Source organism: Brienomyrus brachyistius, chromosome 17 (assembly GCF_023856365.1).
Source record: "Brienomyrus brachyistius isolate T26 chromosome 17, BBRACH_0.4, whole genome shotgun sequence".
In the NCBI taxonomy this organism is placed as follows: domain Eukaryota; kingdom Metazoa; phylum Chordata; class Actinopteri; order Osteoglossiformes; family Mormyridae; genus Brienomyrus; species Brienomyrus brachyistius.
In genome coordinates this window covers 17,317,641-17,331,008 of record NC_064549.1, presented here as the reverse complement: position 1 = coordinate 17,331,008, position 13,368 = coordinate 17,317,641, and the positions used below count along the sequence as shown (strand labels likewise).

Sequence of the window (13,368 nt, the reverse complement as noted above, 5' to 3'; positions counted from 1 at the left end):
TAGTCACAGACCTTTCTGAATCTCTCCAGGCAGCAAACTTTCCCCCTCAGCCCTCTATGCTGTCACTGGTCCAGTTGCAAGCAGCTTAAAGCAGGCTATCCAGGATCCCTTAGAGGTTGCATATCTGGGCTTTTGCTGAGTAATGCTGCTCTGGCAGGTCACTCACTCTGATATCTATATATTTAACAAAAATGTGTTTTGACAAGTGGAGAAATGGATCCCCCGTCTCTGCGTCAAGGTCACTGTCGAACAGCACAGTATGGAACGTTCTCTTGCATAGTGTAGAGGAAAAAGTATGGCAGTTTTCGCTTTTGTAAGTAAGAGCAGAGCCCCCACTTTACACTGAGTTCTCTAACCAGTTTTTAGATCCTTATCATTATTCAAAAGCCACAAAACAAAAGTGTCAGGTTTGTTATGCAAGTGTATTCAAAGTTTTGTTTTCAATGAAATTTATAAACAAAAGCAGAAAACAAAAACAAAATCGGAGCTCGAGAGCCATCTTTACAAAACTGCCACAGAAACCAGCCCAGTATATGACAGGACAGGCTGTGCTGGGGCACAGTTACCAGGAAGGAGGAGCTGATGTGGGGGCCAGCCTGCTGGTCTGAGCCTCTCCCTCTGCTGTCCCCCCCCCGCTCCCTGCACTGCTCCATCACAGAGGTGGACTCTTGTTCCCCATGTGGTCCCAGATGGAGGCCCCCCTCTCTCTCATTCATTGCAATCCAAGCTGCAGCGATGCTGGACCTCCTGACCATGTTCATGCATCGTCTTACTGGCCTCTGTGTGATATGGGAAATTTACTGGACAGCATCAATAGACATCTGCTTGTCAAAGGGAAATGATGCAGTTACAGGGCACTGAAGGTGCACAGCAAAGATAAACCATAATGGTGCTGTCATTTACATTTTGAAACAATAATGTATTAAAAATAATGCTTAACAATTTTGTTTACTTCAGCTATAATTCACAAAAAAACTTGATATTTAACTGAAACTCCACTGAATTTCCTTTTGCTCTGTGCTTTAATGTTTAGCAGACTGTACTGACCTGGTGCTGCTTCTATAGTGCCACCATATCTACTGTAGCTTATCCAACATCTGCATCAGCCATGCTCATGACTGTAAGTCATTAATAGCTGAAAACATTTCCAGTGCACAGCTTACATTGGACTAGAACTTGTCATTCTATATATAGTGTATTGGTGTCTAAACTTCAGCTGGATTTTAAGCAATCAGGTAATTATGTTCCTAGACCTCTCTAATACCTTGGTCATACACTTAATCAATACGGTTAATTCCAGCTAAAACTCATTGCTTAGTCATCCATCTGCCTCCCCACTGAGATTTCTGTGCCCAGGGTTAGTAATCCCTAGTGCCCAGGGACTTGTAGAGACTTTTCCAGGGCTAGGTGCTTGTTGGCGATTGTTGGTGATTGAAAACAGGCACTTGTGAAATTTTCTGGGGGAATACCCTCAAATAAAATACAAAAAGGGTCACTCAAACTTTCAATTGTTCATGCTGAAAGGCCTGCCCAGCCCAGCCCACCCCATACCCCCGCCCCACACATGCATGCTTTTCACTTTATCTTAGCATATACATATCATCTTCTAAAGCAAGAGAACTCTCCAAGGTTCAGCTTGGTTCCATATCATCATATCATGGATATGATGAAACAAATTGGGAGGTCTAGGTGAGTTGTATTGGAATGACCCTTAACTCCTCTCCAGTTGGGACTGGGCAGTCTGCATGTAACATGTCATCATCCCCTTCCGCCATTCCTGTGTAAGTTCCACCAGACGAGGGCAGCATTCTGAAATATCAATGATATAATATCAATGGTAGGGGTGGAATGAATAAACAAACAATCAAAAACTTTGGAAAACAAAATTCAATTTATGGATTTTATAGAGGCAAAAAATGTTAATGGATGATCTATAACCTCTTAGAAGAAACATTATAAAAGTAAAACATAATGTACAGTCATACCTGTCACGACCGTGAGTTGGCAAGGCGACGATCATGCGGGTCGGCCGGCAAGGAGCAGGTAAACAGGCGGAAATCGGGGCTGAACGCAGGGTTTATTAGGGTAGACAGGGGACAGGAGATGCTCACAATAACCATCCACTGCACAATCACTATGACTACAATGACGGACAAGGCAAACAGGAAAGACCAGGACTTAAATCAGACAAGACTAATCAAAGTAATCGGACGCAACAGGAGACGATCAGGGAAGAACACGTGGGTAACCAGGGGGCGTGGCACACACGAGGAGCGTACGAGCCGGGTATCACAATACCTCAATGCAAACATAAAAAATTAGTAGTGCATGGCAATAGGGGATAGGGTAAGTCTGCCCCCCCCTTCCCATCATCCTATGCAGTCACCTCCCCCTTGGTAAGTGAGTAAGCTATGAGTTGACTGCGATGTGGGAAAGGTATGAGGAGCTTAGTCTAGGAAGGCAGAGGTATGAATGCCCAATTATCTAAATATCTAAAGACTTTAATGTTAAAAAACAAAATGCGTCTGTCTCCATCTTCCACAACCTGCCTCTCCCGCTAATTGGTAATGCTGTAATGTACTACTTTATACCACAATGATACAACACAATTCATGAGATTAAACACCTTGAAGTGTATCTATTCATCCAGGGTATAACATTTGTTCTGTACTAAGTTTAATAAAAAATTTTAAATATTCATTTAGCTCTACCACTGGAACATGCCATACATGAAGGCTTGTGCATCCCCTAGCATTCTGCCCTTGAACTTGCATACTGGGTAAGGTTCTGACAAATAGCTAACAATAAAGCAGCACACATAAGTTTTCCTTTCATTGCGTTTCTTTGTAACACAGAGGAAAATACAAAAAAAAAACATTTAAATGTAAATAAAAAATGTAAGGCATTAACTTGTATTTTGCAGCTCACCATAGCTCATTAGTTAAACATTAAGACTTGTTTTTTAATTAACAAGAAAGGCGGATGCATTTTGAAAACAAAATAGCAAGATTTTTTATGTATTTTTTTACGTCAGTGAAAATGTACCTTTAAATTCTTTCATATTTATAGTTTTGCATGTAAAACCACAGATTGTTCTTTATCATATTTATTATTCAATCTCATGCTTTATGGATAATGAGACATAACATACTGTTCCAGCAGAACATACTGCTCATTTTTCAGGAACTGGTCATATTTATACAATTTTACTTATACTTAGAGGGCAGCAACTGACCAAGAAGTTATTTTCACAGAGTATGTACCACTTTTTGAGAATTTAGAGATGTTTTTTGTCTTCAAAGTCCCCCACATAGAAATAATATTGTCAGAATTAATGTTTTAATAACATGTAGTCCAGGTTTATCTTTGCAGATATGTAAACATAAGGAGTGGCAAGGTGGCTTAGTAGGCATGATGTAAATTTACATGAATATTTTTACAGTAACCCAGCATTATTTCAATACACTGCATGTTACTGTAAAATAACAGCATTACTGTGATTTGGAATACATGTTTATAAATACAGCAACTTCAGGAACTTCAACTACAGGAACTTCGTCCACGAGGCGGGAATGCCAGAAGAAACTGAAATCGTCCGTCGTCTTTTTTGTGGAATCCACAATTTAGTTTTTTAAGTATGAAAAACAGATAGTACTTTTGAAAAGTTAATCTGACGCATTAAAAAAAGACTTACCGTTGCTGTGCGGCAAATCTACTAAAGTTATTCTATGCATCCAAAGCAGCCCAAAAGGGTGCCGTTTCTGTCCGATGGTAAATGTATTAACATGTAGTTAAACTACCCACTGCAATCGTGAGGGCATGGACAGTGCCCTTTTCGGTTACGTGTAATCAATACTGTAGTACACTGTTACATTTTTTTTTTTTTAACGAAAATTTGCCGTGATTTATTTAGCATTTTGCCAGATTTTTTATTTTACCAGAATACACCTATAAAATACAGTAAATCTTGATTTTTAAATTTATGTTTCATAAAAATAGGATTTAAATGTGTAATTTTACATTATAAGAATCTACTGTTTTTTTACATGGCTGTGCTGTTTTTAAATGATCTTGAATGTAAAATTATTATGCATTGCTGTTAAAAAGACAACACAGTACAGTCTTTTCCAACTAAATGCATATGCCTGTAAAAATACAGAATTGTATGGTATTAGAAAATGGTATTAGAAGCATGCATTTGCTGTATATCCAAAGTAACGATCACACAATAATATCTAATACAATTAGTTTGAAGCAGAAATGTAATAAGATACAGATTAAATGTTCACTTAGATTTATTACATACCATTTCTTCATAGAAAAAAATTGTGACAAAAACACTAAAGCATTGACAAGCTAGGAGTAAGAGCAGGTTGGAGATATAGATGGAAATGTCCTTAACCTTATGAGCTACAGAAACATTACTGTGCAGTATCAGGTATGATTGGCAGTGGGATGCAAAGGGTGTGGAAAATTTTACTGGTTTTAAGAATGTGGCTCAGAACCAATGTAAAGATTTAGTTTTGATCTTGTTTTTGAGGTTTAATGTGGTACACAGTTGTCTCAAAGTATTCAGACCCCTTTACTTTTTGTATTTTTGGTAAATGTAATTTTAAATAAAAAAAAAAAAAAGAATTGTAAATGTGTTAAATATCCATCCATCCATCCATCCATTTTCCAAACCGCTTATCCTACTGGGTCGCAGGGGGTCCAGAGCCTATCCCGGAAGCAATGGGCACAAGGTAGGGAACAACCCAGGATGGGGGGCCAGCCCATCGCTGGGGTGTTAAATATTAAAAACTAAAATCTTACATTTACGTAAGTATTCAGACTAGCAATGGACTATATGCCAACGCTATGTATAAGATATGTAAAAATCTGTCAGCAGATTTCAAGGACTTCCCTGACACTACAGTTATCCCTGACTGCACTGAGCTGAGGTGTCAATGCCCATCTTCCCCTGTCCTGCAGAGTCAAGTGTTTTCCTCTTACACGTCCCACTACACTCTGAAAGGGTTCATTAGAATTGCGGGGCAGTGACATTCATATCTTCACTGTATGCCGGGTCTATCAGCAACAAGCAGATCACACGTCTTCCTGATAACGTAGTGCAAGCTGAATCCTTGGGTTCCTTTAAATCAGAGCTAGATAAGATTTTAACAACTCTGAGCTATTAGTTAAGTTCTCCCCAAGCGAGCTTGATGGGCCGAATGGCCTCCTCTCGTTTGTATAGTTCTTATGTTCTTACGTGAATGTGGTCTCGTTACCCTCCTAAAACCTGGGATGGCTGTCATGGTAGACCGAGGTTTTCTTACAGATGACGTTGTACCATGCAAGATTTACATGCCAGCATTCCTCTCTGGCAGGTCTCAAATGTCAGCATGTGAAGTTAGGGAGACCCAGGCCATAGCATGTCTCAGGGTGCATGTGGAGTGTTTCATTCGCCGGGTCAAGGAGCACTAATTCTTTGACTCTGAAATTCTCCTACGCCTTTTTGGAAGCATCAACCAGCTCTACACAGTGGCTTGTCTCCTAACAAATTATGAAAATGGGACACTGGTAAAGGCTTGGGCAAAAAAGCATGAAGACTAACACTAGTCCAACAGAACCCCATTTTTTGAGAAAGGAAATTATCTACAATTGTTGATATATAGCAAATATCTACATTTGTTTATATGTAGCATTAACATTTATGTATATAGTAATATATAGTATAATGAAGTGTGTATATATGTATATTACTACACATTATACTTACTATATATATCTGTGTAGTATGTATGTTTATATGCAAACAGATTATGAAAATACAATGTTTTTTATCCTGCCTTTTTAAAATACTTTGTCAAATTTAAGCAGTACTCTGGCTTAAATAGGCCAGCTCATATTTTCCCTACTCTTGTTTATATTTGCATGAAATTTGTTTGTACACAGTTGAGGTCTTAAAGTGCTACCTATTAAAAAACTTTATTAAATTGCTTTTGTTTTCGTTACCCATTTTTTAGTTCTAGTCATTTACCTTAATTACTTAACCAATACAAAGCATCTAAATGCTTAAATCCAAGTCATGTGTTACAGTCATTCTGCATAAACAAACAATGCAGCAACATTTTACTCACATCTATTATATTCAACACAGTAACTTCAAATACATTCACACTGCCATGAACTCACTAATTATCCAAGAAGACGTTGAGTTAAAAATTAAAAAAGAAATGGTCAGTTTTTTCTTTAATGGTTTCAGTGACTTCCATGTCACGGGGAATCCTCTGAATTAACATGTCGTCTTGTGTGTAAATGACAAAGTCACACCAGTCACACCCAGAAATTAACATCTGGCCCTGGTTCTGCCAGTAATAAGGATGAGATCGCCTCAGTGTCTGTGTACCCTGCCTGATCTGAATGGAAGGGCAGTCCACATAGCTTGTTACATTTGGGCATTTGATCTCCAACAGGCCAAACACTGGCTGCCCCTCAGGATCGTACACAATCCCATCAGGTGATGAACCCATCCATGGTGCATCAGGGTGTATCAGAAACCACATAGATAGTGGTTCACCTCCCCTACCATGCACACTCAAAAAAATGAAACATGGCATTTGTTGGTCCAAAGAATGTAATTATGTTTCAATTAATTAATTAAATTTCGTTTGTGCATTAAAATTAAAAGAGTTGTGTTGACAGAATTAAAAGATGTAATTCTTCAAATTTACACAGTTCAGTTAATTAAAATGAATGAAACAGAGTTAGGGGCGGCATGGTGGTGCAGTGGTTAGCACTGTTGCCTCACACCTCTGGGACCCGGGTTCGAGTCTCCGCCTGGGTCACATGTGTGTGGAGTTTGCATGTTCTCCCCATGTCGTCGTGGGGTTTCCTCCGGGTACTCCGGTTTCCCCCCACAGTCCAAAAACATGCTGAGGCTAATTGGACTTGCTAAATTGCCCGTAGGAATGCATGTGAGAGTGAATGGTGTGTGAGTGTGCCCTGCGATGGGCTGGCCCCCCATCCTGGGTTGTTCCCAGCCTCGTGCCCATTGCTTCCGGGATAGGCTCCGGACCACCCGCGACCCAGTAGGATAAGCGGTTTGGAAAATGGATGGATGGATGGATGGATGAAACAGAGTTGTGTTGCTTCTGCAGTACCGCATATTGGTCAGTAGGTGGAGTAAAATCTGCACATGCGCAGTTGGAAAACACCACAAGAAGGAACGAAGCACAACGGTCCCTCGTCAGCTAGTTTAAATCGGAGCAGTTTTATTAGAATCAGAGACGGAGAATTACACTGCAAAACAACAACGCGTTTTCCTCTATGTAAACAGACAGATGAGATTTTCACGTTTATGAATTTATATTGATGCTGTAACAACATTTGAATCATTACTCACGTGTAATACCTTGTGTATAGTATTGTCACAAAATTGGCATATGACTCGTGTCTTCTTTCACATTATAGTTAGACACATTTTTTTATGCATTTATGTGAAATTTTATACTTGTTGAACATTTACATCACCCAAAACAAAGTTGTAAATGACATTAAATTTCTAGTAAGGAATGGTTTCTCCATTTTAACCGATTGTTTTGTTTTTGTACAGCAGTTTATCAAGGGGCTGATGGACAGAACGTTTGCTCTACGGAGGCACGAGAGGTGGTAGAAGATTCACCTTTCATTGCTGAATTCAAGAACAGATGGCCAGCACTCTTTACTGAGCGAGAGGTATATGTCTTTAATGTCATGTCAGTTTGCTTGGATGTTGTTATAATTCTAAACTATGATTTGAAGTACTTTAGATGTAATTCAGGTTTGTTCATTTATCGTAAATGTGTGTTATCTGTGAGTGCTGGTAAAGGAAGTGTATGATTATGTTCTGTCAAAAATTTACGAAGCACCCTGATTTGTCTCTCTCTCTCTTTTGTTTTGTTTTGTTTGGAAATTGTACCAGGTATCTGCGGAATTCAGCAGGATTACAACAATTCCTTTGGTGTCCAAATTCATTGGTCAGCTTGATCGTTTCTCCACCCAGCTACTCAAAAGTTTCAAAAAGAAAGGAGGAGCAGCCGCACAGAAGATCTCAGACATCCTGTCAGTTTTGAATCAGGTATGTTCTCTAAATTCATCACCAATTCTCATTCATAATAGGCCAAACTAATATTTCATCCAAATATGATTATTTTGTTATTTTTAACTCATCCTTCATTTAATCTTTTTTATACTAAAATTATGGATTAAAAGTTAAAGGTGAATTGTCTTTCTTCAGCTCCAAATATGATTTATTTATTTTGAAGCATCAATGACTTTCTGCCTCTCTTATACTTTAACAGAGTTGTTTTTGCAACTACAATTAGAACAGCTCAGGCGTTCAAGATAATTGTGTATCCTATGCAGTGCTTCTGATTTGGGACCATTGGTTGATGGACACACTTTACTTTCGTAAAATAACGCAGTGGGATAATTTGCGTAATGCTACTTAAATTTAAGATGTACAGCAAAAAGTACTAATTCTCATTTAATTTTGATTAGAGCATCATCATTGAAAAAAAGCGTGAATGCATCCTGAAAGCCTTAGTGGTCTACCTAAATGAAGATCCTTCAAACCTAGTGAAGGAGTACATGGTAAGCTATTAAAAAAAAATTTTAAAAACTTTTTTGTATTTTTCTCTAAAACCAGTTTACCCTTGATCTGTTGGTAATTGTTTTATTTTGTACTTATTATTTGTACTTGTCTTTTGTTATTTTTAGGACGCTGAACATGATGAAACCCAAATTTTGATGAGCAACACCACTCTCGGAGTCTATGCCATCAAACATGAAGGGGCAGATGTTGCAGACCCATACGAAGATGTTGGTGTCATCATCGAAGGCATCCAAGTACTTGAAATCTTGGACAGTGTAGCTAATGCATGTTCCATGATGGTTGGTCTAATTTATGCATTAAACTTGGCTTACCCCCAGGATCTGAGATATACTTTTGAATTGTTTCAAAAGATTTTTATGCAACTCGATGCCAACAAGCTGCCAAACAAAGTCCAGGTTTTAAAAAATAAACTCCTTTTGTTGGCACTGTAACTTGAAACAAGGGCTAAGAGGCAGGACCTATGTTTTGTCCATAATGTTGCACTGGCTGTTGCAGTACTTTTTTTTCAGTGCTAACCAGGTGATGTCCTTAATAATCTTTACTTCATCTTTACTTTTGCTTTACTGCAATGTTGTTTACTGCTTTATTTTTTTTAAGTTTACTAAAGTATAAAGTATATTTTTGTAAATCATTTAATTTAAAGAGTATTATTTTATTTTACTTTTTACTGGTAATATTATTTGTGTAACTTCTTGTAATAAGTAAAGAAGTTTTATTTTGAAAATTGAAGACATTACTTAGATTTTGTAAACATGTTCTTGTTTGAAAAAATTTCAAACATTGTAAAAATGTTACTTTGCTTTCAAATGTTAATCTTCCTTTGAATAACAATTGTTGTTAGCTGATTTTTTTTAATTTCAAGGTGTTAAAGAAGGCTGTTAACTTTTTCCAAGTATAAAAAGCATTTTTGTCAATCCTTTCATTTAAAGGCTGCATGCTTTTATTTTACTTTATACTTGTATTGTTCTTTTAATAGTATTAAAATTGTAACTTATTGTAATAAGTTAAAATTATTATTTTGAAAACTATGACAGCATGTAGATTTTGAAAAACATTTTATGGTTGGAAAAACAATAGAAAGTGTTCATTGTAAGACATTGTAAAAATGTTATTTAATAAACACAATGAAACTGAAACTTTTTTCTTATGTCTTTGAACATAACAATATAAATTTTAGAGTAATTGAAGTTAAATAACCAAATAGATTAAAACAAAATCATGAATGTTACGTTGATTGAACTAAACAAAATTACATTAACTTTATGTAATTACCTTATGTTCACTGAAATAAATATTCTTTCTTAAAGGCAACTTAACAACTTACGTGGAACCTGTTGACATAAAAAAGTGAAGTAATGCTAACATATGATTTTTTTGAGTGCAGTACTCCCCTATTGCTACAGGCTCCATGTCAAGCCCCCGCCTCATGTTAGCAGTCTTATGGCAAGGTCTCAGAAGCCTTTTGGCGAGATTTTCAGCAGAGCTTTCCCCCCTGGTGTGACAGAGCTCTTTGAATTTGGAAGAGGTGATGCGGCACCTCCTTAGTTGGTGCCACTCAGCACAAGAACTCTGTTCTCATGTGCTGTGTTCAATTTTGTGTGCTGTCTCCAAAGATGTGTCAAGGGATGCCATGTGATGGTGCTGATGTTCAGAGCAGACAAATGCACATGTAGAGGGTCCCATCCTGTAATCTGAGAGTGGCAGCTGTGGGGGAGAAGGGGCGTCTGTGTGTGGACGGGTCCTTGGGACAGTCTTTGTTGGCATCTGATAGGACAGCACACTTCCCTCTTGCACTTGTCCGAATATGGAGTCAACCAGAGGTACATCACTGGAAACAGCCATTGTTGTGATCATGGGAGCTTCATCAGCAGGAAGGTCATGGTACACGTCATGAACTTTAAGCAGTGATATTTCCAGCAGAGATGAGCTAATGCCTTTATACAAGCTGCTTCTGTGAAAAAGACAAAAGGAAACAAGTGTGCTATAAATAAGAAATAATTGTGTGCAAAAGTGGTGTGTAGGCATGCACGCATGTATGTAACAATGAGTATTATGTGTGAGCATGTGTGGTTGTGGGTCTGCGTGTGTGTGTATGTCCATAGATGTATGTAAGTAAGTGTGTGTGTGGGTAGGTGGGGACAGGAGTGCATACATATGCATGTGTAATTGTGCATGCCAAATGTCACTGGGGGGCATTGGTGGTCTATCATTTCAAACAATGGAACTCATGACTGGAGGGTTGCGAGTTCGATTTCTCGCCTAGTTGCCACTGAGATGCTCTTGAGTAAGGTACTGTACCCACTCACTGCTCCAACACTGAAAATTTCACTGTGCACTCTGTGCTGTGGTGTGTTACAAAAATAGTCACTATTAGTTTTTAATTTTTTAGTGCCCGTGTGTAGTATTGATAGCAACACAAACCTGATTCCTTCTACCAGTCTTCTTTCTCTTAGTCTGGCTGACAGGATAACCATTTTGTTTCCTGGACCAGGTTTAATACCCTGTATACAAACAAAAACATTTTTTTCTATAAACATTGAACAGATATCCATAAATAAAATCAAAGCATCGGGTTACTTACCATAGTCCTTGGTTTATGCCACTTTTGTTCAGTCTCTGTGCAGCTGAACACTGGGGGAACTGATCTGAGCCTAAGCTGGGAATAGTGGGCAGTCTGATAAAGAAGAGCTGCCAAGTGGCTGCACAAGGATGTACCTGCCACACAGGTACATTGGCACTCCTGTAACTCCGCAGGAGGTGAATCCCTTAGCACTATCTGTTATAATACAAACATCTGTTAGAGAACAAATTGTACCTGTTGCAAGTACAGTTAAAGACAATATTTCACATAATAAATTAATGAACTTATGTTAGTGGAACTCTGTTACTGGAGCTCTGTTAGTGAAGTGTTATGGAAAAAAAAACAAGTACATAGAAATTGTGACCGGAGGCAGAGTAACCAGGCGAGGATCCAGAAATGCGCACAGCCAGATAGTTTATAGTGATCGCAGAAAGCAATACAATAACAGGGAAATCCGTAAAGGATGGTCGTGAGTCGTTAGCTGGGGTCGAAAGCCAGAAGGATGGTCGTAAGCCGTGAGTGGAGGTCGAAAGCCGGAAGGTCAGTCCTACACGGGCACACAGGACACGACCACACAGGGGAAGGGGAACTGGAGAAGCCGGGATCAGCAGGTAAGCGGGGTCAGGTACGGGAATGAGTCTGGGGAAAGGAAGAAGACAAGGTAAGGCAAGCACAATAGGAATACGGAACAGGGAAGGAACAGCGGGACCACGAGAGACAAGTAATTGCTTGGCAAGGCTCATAGTAATGGCACAATACTTCGCATTGAGCTGCAGGTGTTCCTGGTTTATCTAGAGCTTCTCATTACTGAGACATTTGGAACACCTGGGAAACCCTGCCTACTCGGGCGGTGCTGAGAAGGAGTGGGCGGCGGGTTCCGCCTGAGAGGGCGTGACAGAAATATGTAGTTCAATGATAGTCTTATACCGTATTTAGTTCACAGTAATGACTCAGAAACTTGATCTGACAAACAGGAACCTGTTTCTTATGAACCTGAACTGAACTGAACTTGCAGGATGACTTTCCCTTACACTCAGACAGTGAGGCTTTTGGCTTTTCCTCATACACCTGAAGCACTCAGACGTAACTGTCACCGCTCCTGACACCTTGTTTGAAACTGAGATTAACATTGGGGTTAGGTTAGGATAGTACAATGCACAAAAACAACATATTCATGACGTTAACCTACTTATCAATATGCTAACATTAGCTAGTAAATAAACATTGCTCTATTAAGTTGCTAACTTCGGCTAGTAAACGACTAGCAAGTATCAGAGACAGTTTAGAATTCAAAACAGAGATTTACCTTCATAGTTGTGTATGTAGCTGGACACATACAATTTAAAGCCTTTGTCCTTTTTTGACGTAGGCGTCTTCGATGCGGCCTGAATGATGCGATTCACGTTGTTTACAGGTCCTGCATAACGCTGTGAAAAGTGAAAAACGCCATAGCTAGTGTGCACCGGAAATACTGCAGCTGGCTGGAACGTCAGAATGGAAATCCATTCATTTAGTCCATTCAGTTCTATATGAAAGCTCCATTATCAGCAGTTACAGCTGAGAGGTCTTGGAAGCATATTCACTAAGCTTCTCACCCAGTTTTATATAAAAAAATTACATAAATTTGCTGAATACTAAAAATTTTTTTGTCATTACTGCAAAAAAATGCATTTTTTAATGTTTTATGCATTTAATCTTATTTTATCTATTTTATCTACAATGTAGTAAAGTATGGAGTACTTTTTAAGGCAACTGTCTTTTATATAACTGTCATGCCCGGCTCGTCCGCTCCTCGTGTGTGCCACGCCCCCTGCCTTCCCCCGTGTATTTCCTTGATTGTACCCTGCTGTATCTGCTTACTTTGATTAGTCTTGTCTGGTTTTAAGTCCTGGTCTTGCCTGTTAGCGTTGTCTGTCATTGATGTTAGTTGGCGTTACATGTCCCATGCTCCCTGTCCGTATTAAATCCCTGGTTTGCCCCGACTTCCGCCTGTCTGCCTGCTTCCTACCCGTTCGTCTCGCACGATCGTCGCTCTCCCCGCGCCAGATCGTGACAATAACAACAATTGAAAAATGGTTGGATGGTAAAGTAAATTTACATGATTTGTCTTTTGTTTTAATCTTTAAATTTTATTTTAAAACAGTATTATACT

The 13,368-nt window shown here is 38.9% G+C and overlaps 1 protein-coding gene across 1 annotated transcript; it reads right to left on the bottom strand.

Annotated features, from left to right (window-relative positions):
• Positions 1 to 9,677: 9,677 nt before the first annotated feature.
• On the bottom strand, positions 9,678 to 13,087 carry LOC125711707 (uncharacterized). Its single transcript, XM_048980914.1, has 6 exons — positions 13,077 to 13,087; positions 12,523 to 12,643; positions 12,248 to 12,333; positions 11,217 to 11,411; positions 11,057 to 11,136; positions 9,678 to 10,586 (listed from the first exon to the last, which is right to left on the bottom strand). The coding sequence occupies exons 3-6, from the start codon at positions 12,278 to 12,280 to the stop codon at positions 10,211 to 10,213; spliced, it is 684 nt and encodes a 227-aa protein (XP_048836871.1). The 5' UTR covers positions 12,281 to 12,333; positions 12,523 to 12,643; positions 13,077 to 13,087; the 3' UTR covers positions 9,678 to 10,210.
• Between the last annotated feature and the right edge of the window lie 281 nt (positions 13,088 to 13,368).

Bases quoted from the DNA above. Each gene is read 5' to 3' on its own strand.
- LOC125711707 (XM_048980914.1), bottom strand. From the start codon at position 12,280: ATGAGGAAAAGCCAAAAGCCTCACTGTCTGAGT. The intron at 11,412-12,247 runs GTAAGGGAAAGT...GTATTATAACAG, and splicing joins AAAAGCCTCACTGTCTGAGT to ATAGTGCTAAGGGATTCACC. The intron at 11,137-11,216 runs GTAAGTAACCCG...GTTTGTATACAG, and splicing joins GGCATAAACCAAGGACTATG to GGTATTAAACCTGGTCCAGG.